The sequence below is a fragment of the Lactuca virosa genome, chromosome 7 (genome assembly GCF_052849685.1).
Source record: "Lactuca virosa cultivar CGN04683 chromosome 7, Lactuca_virosa_CGN04683_v6, whole genome shotgun sequence".
Classification (NCBI taxonomy): domain Eukaryota; kingdom Viridiplantae; phylum Streptophyta; class Magnoliopsida; order Asterales; family Asteraceae; genus Lactuca; species Lactuca virosa.
This window is the reverse complement of record NC_136432.1, coordinates 176038400-176042904: the sequence shown is the minus strand read 5'-3', so window position 1 is coordinate 176042904 and position 4505 is coordinate 176038400. Positions and strand designations below refer to the sequence as shown.

The 4505-nt window shown below is 27.7% G+C and overlaps 1 protein-coding gene across 1 annotated transcript; it reads left to right on the top strand.

Annotated features, from left to right (window-relative positions):
• Positions 1–2749: 2749 nt before the first annotated feature.
• Positions 2750–3393, top strand: LOC145123699 (uncharacterized). Its single transcript, XM_079058913.1, has one exon. It carries the CDS (start codon positions 2801–2803, stop codon positions 3248–3250), a length of 450 nt encoding a protein of 149 aa, XP_078915039.1. The 5' UTR covers positions 2750–2800; the 3' UTR covers positions 3251–3393.
• The last annotated feature ends 1112 nt before the right edge of the window (positions 3394–4505 follow it).

The window sequence follows — 4505 nt, the reverse complement described above, 5'->3', positions numbered from 1 at the left end:
ACATAATTAAATATCTAACTTGTATAGATATAAAAACAAATAATTTAAAGTATAGAAAGATGCTGGTGGTCAAACTGAGAGTCTCATTGAGATTTGAACATAACATGTTATAGAGCATTTGTGATTTGAATTTTTTGGGGTTTTTTCTAGAAGTTTTTTTCTATCATAAAATGTTTTTGAAAATTTAAAAAAAAAGGTTAACTGGATGATTTTTTTTTCAAACTTAATAAGTTTCTTGGTAATTAACAAATTATTATCATGAAATTTTTTAACGATTTGATGTGTCTTATAAGTTTTCAATCAATTAAATAAAAATTAATACAAAGGTTTTAAAATAACAAATTGAAAAATACCCTTTTATAAAGATAAAGTAAGATTTTACATTAAAAAAAAAAAAAAAAAAAAAAAAAAAAAAAAAAAAAAAAACTCTTCAAAAAAAGCTATCATATATTCCCATTACTTGTTAGGTTCAACCAATATAAATCAATACATGACACATGACACATTAGATATTTATATTTGTATTGTCATAATGTGTGCACGAATATGCATGTACGCATGTGCCACAAGACCCACAAACCTTAAGTCATACGGACTAAAGATGCGTTAAATTTAATGCATGTTCAAGTTAATTATCTTCAATTAAATATTCTTAATGTTATTATCTTATTTTATAAATTCAATAAAAATATGCACGATTTAGAACATTTAAACATGTAAATACTTTGAACCAGATCTCATTTTGTCATCAAATATATACAGTGTATCCAATATTTTAAACTTAAAAAGGTTGTTTGTTTTTATTTTTCCATAAACTCATGACTCATGTATAAGAAAAATAGATGTATTAGTAATAATGTCGGTATAAATAATGATTTTATTCATAAGTTATAAAATCTTATAAATATTACTTGATATGGAACCTACCAGATTATAAACCTAAAGAATTTTAATTGTATACAATACTTTTTATTATAGACAACAATGGATAAAAGATGATGTATTATCCATCCACCCTCCCCCCCCCCCCCAACCCACCCACACAAAAAAAGAAAAAGAAAACCTACAAGTCTTATTAGCAATTTATTCATAACAATGGATAAAAGATGTTGTGTTACACACCCCCCCCCCCCCCACAAAAAAAAATAATAAAATAAAATAAAAATAAATAAATTAGCTTTATGTAAAAGTTGGAAATTTCTAACATTTTTAAAAAAATCATTTTTTTCTAAACAAGTTAGTCTTTACCAAATATTTAGTTTATTAACTTTTAAAAAAATCAATAAGTTAATAAGTTATTTTAAAACACCCCTAAACATCCGATGTTCATTTGGATTGATCGATTTAATCCGATCCAATCAAGTGAATCTAAATTGATTTCAGTTTTCAAAACGTGAATCCGAATAGTCTAAACTAAATTTAAATCCGATCTGAACCAATCAAATTATAACTCGGTTGGATTGGTTTTTACAATTCGGATTTCAAAAGGAATGACATTTAAGAAAATATATAACATGAATATTTGTCAACTCTAAATAAAAATAAATTGTTTAGTTGAGAATTAAAATTTATGAACAACTATTCAAAATATATATATATATATATATATATATATATATATATATAATATTTTATAAATAAAAACTTTTGAGAAGTACATATTAAAGTATTTTATTGGATAATATATTCTAATCTCTTTAAAAATACAATTTAGTAAACTAATAAATAATTAAAAGATTTATATTGAAATATATATATATATATATATATATATATATATATATATATATATATATATATATATATATATATATAATAAATTTTTATTTGGTATTTTTTGGACTATTCGTTTTTAATTTTATAAAGCGTAAGTCCGTAACCAATTTAAAATCCAAAATAATAATTTGGTTTTACTGAAAACTCATCAAGAAGTCCAAAAATTCGAACCAAATAGTTAAATCCAAATTGTCCAATTAAATATTTAGTTTTATCCGGATAATGAACAACCCTACCCCTAAACGTTTAAGCTGGTCTTTTTTCGATTTTGTCCTGATTTGTTTCAACCAAAAGAACAATCCTAGTGATATAGTTGTAAAGATAGAGTTGGTTTGGAGTTGTAGATAAAAAGAAAAGATGTTGAGATTGGTTGAAGGTGGGGTCACCCCATTAATACATAGGAGGTGTAGTTTCCAATTCAATTCCACTTTGGTTCTACCATATCTAACACAATCTTAAATGGTGCATTATTTGTCTCCTTTTTGTGGGCCTTTTCTCCACTTACATCATTGATGTTGGGGTTTCATCTCATACCTAATGTCTCTTACACAAAACATTGCATATACACCAAACATTTCCTAACATACGACTATTACGTACTATTACGTGTCATCATTTATATAAGTTATTAGTCTTTTACATATAGTACTTTTCAATTTGTTAAGAATTTTGAATCAATATCTTGTGTATTTCATAAATATCTAAAGAAAACTTTATGTATTATTCGTTTTTATTTATGGATTACCCGATTCTTATAAGTTATTTACTTTGTCATCTATAATATTCTAAAGTGGAAATGAACTGACGATTGAGATTTTGGGGATATGGTCCATCCTACTCAGCAACCTCTATGTAGTAGATCTAAAGATAATTGTACCATCATTTCTTTAGGGCCCACCAATTGAATAATTTACTTGTGGGAATTTTGCCTATATAAACCAACTCTCTTTCTTCATTTCATCATTGTGTACTCAAATTCTCATCTCAATTCCCCCTCTATTTTCACATCCATTTCATTTGCTAGATGGCTTCTATGATCCAAGAAAATTGGGCAACCATCAATGGCCAAGATGGTTTTGATGAGTTCGAGCCATTGGAAATCGATGACACCCTTTGGATGTCAATTCTTGATGAACCACATGTAGATGATGAGTGTGATGATGAGAGGTTATCGAATGTGATTCGGTCTTTAGAAGCTGAGATTAATCCAATTGTGATTGATGAAAGTGATATGAGTTTAGAGCTAGAATGGAATGCTGATTGGGAGGGTAGTCATCAGTTTTCGACCAATCAGAATATTTCTAAATCGCATGATCTTGATTATAACTGGATGGAAATTGATGATATGTACATCCAAGGGTATGAAGATGGAATTGGTGGTATAATAGAGTTTGGTGGCGTTAAAGATTTTTCCCAAATCTCTTATGGAGTGGATGAGCATGTTTATGGTGCTTTGTGGCAAGAAACTAATTGATTGATGCTCCTAAGGGGTGTTAATAGTCCAATATTTAAGTTAATGGACCTTTTTTGTAAATGAACTTGTAATGTTTGAGGGTTGCAATTGCCCTTTACTACATCAATTAATTGAATATCAAAAAAAATAGTTACTTAGCTTCATTCATTGTTATCCTAACTTTTATTTCTAATTACAAGAAACAAGTTGAATAATTTCATTATTTTTATATTACTTCAAAATTGATCAAGGTTAAGGTTTATAGGATGACGTAATTTCATCCCCTTTGTTCACCTTCCTTTAAGTCAATTTTTGCTAAAGTTTGCAAAGCATATATTCCATAACTTTTTCGATTATTGTCCTATATATGCAGTCTAGAAAAGATTCACCTATTGTTCCTACTTTGTTGTAACACGTTATTTACAATAAATCATAAGATTCTTCAATAATACAATATCGTTGATTGTTGTCCAACGATGTATATATATTTATAGGTATATTGCTTTATTATTTATGGAAATTGTGTGCCATTCCAAAAAAAACAATTATGGAAATCGTGATATATCGAACGAAATACGGGATGGAGGTTAGAAACTATTAAGACTTTATAGAATATTGTTGTAGGTTCGAAAAAAAAAGTATCATTTATTGACAAATATGGATGAAAGATGGTGATAAGAGATTCTTATTTTGTATGATAACACATGGCAACGAAAAAAAAAGTTTCTGCTATGGTGGATTATACATATGCATATGACATATTGGAAACCAAGTAAATATGGTGACCAAGTTTATTACTTGGGGACCAAATGAATAAACTTGGGGACCAGATAAGAAGTTAGGTTGAAGCACAATTTGTAGATTCTAGTGCAACTTGTGAAGCATGAAGCTCAAACTTTAAAGTACGAAAAATAAGTCATTACCTTTGTATAAGACAGTAGGGCTGGTTTTTTTTTTTTTTTTGAACGGCAGAAAAATATATTATAAAAATACTAACAAGAAGCTAGATAAAAACACCCAATCAACATACACAAAGGCAAAAAGAGAAAATGTTACATAATGGCTAAAATTGGATTTTGGAGCCACAAAATCCACCTAAAACTCTTCTTAATCCTATTAGAACAACAGAGAAACTATATCATAAAAAATATGACTCTTATTCGGTTGATCTTTATCAAACATAGATTTATTCCAGAAAAGCCAAATATACCACCACATCACAAAAAAAAAAAAAAAAAAAACACCTTCCAGAATATATTTTACCCCCTTCCGTAAA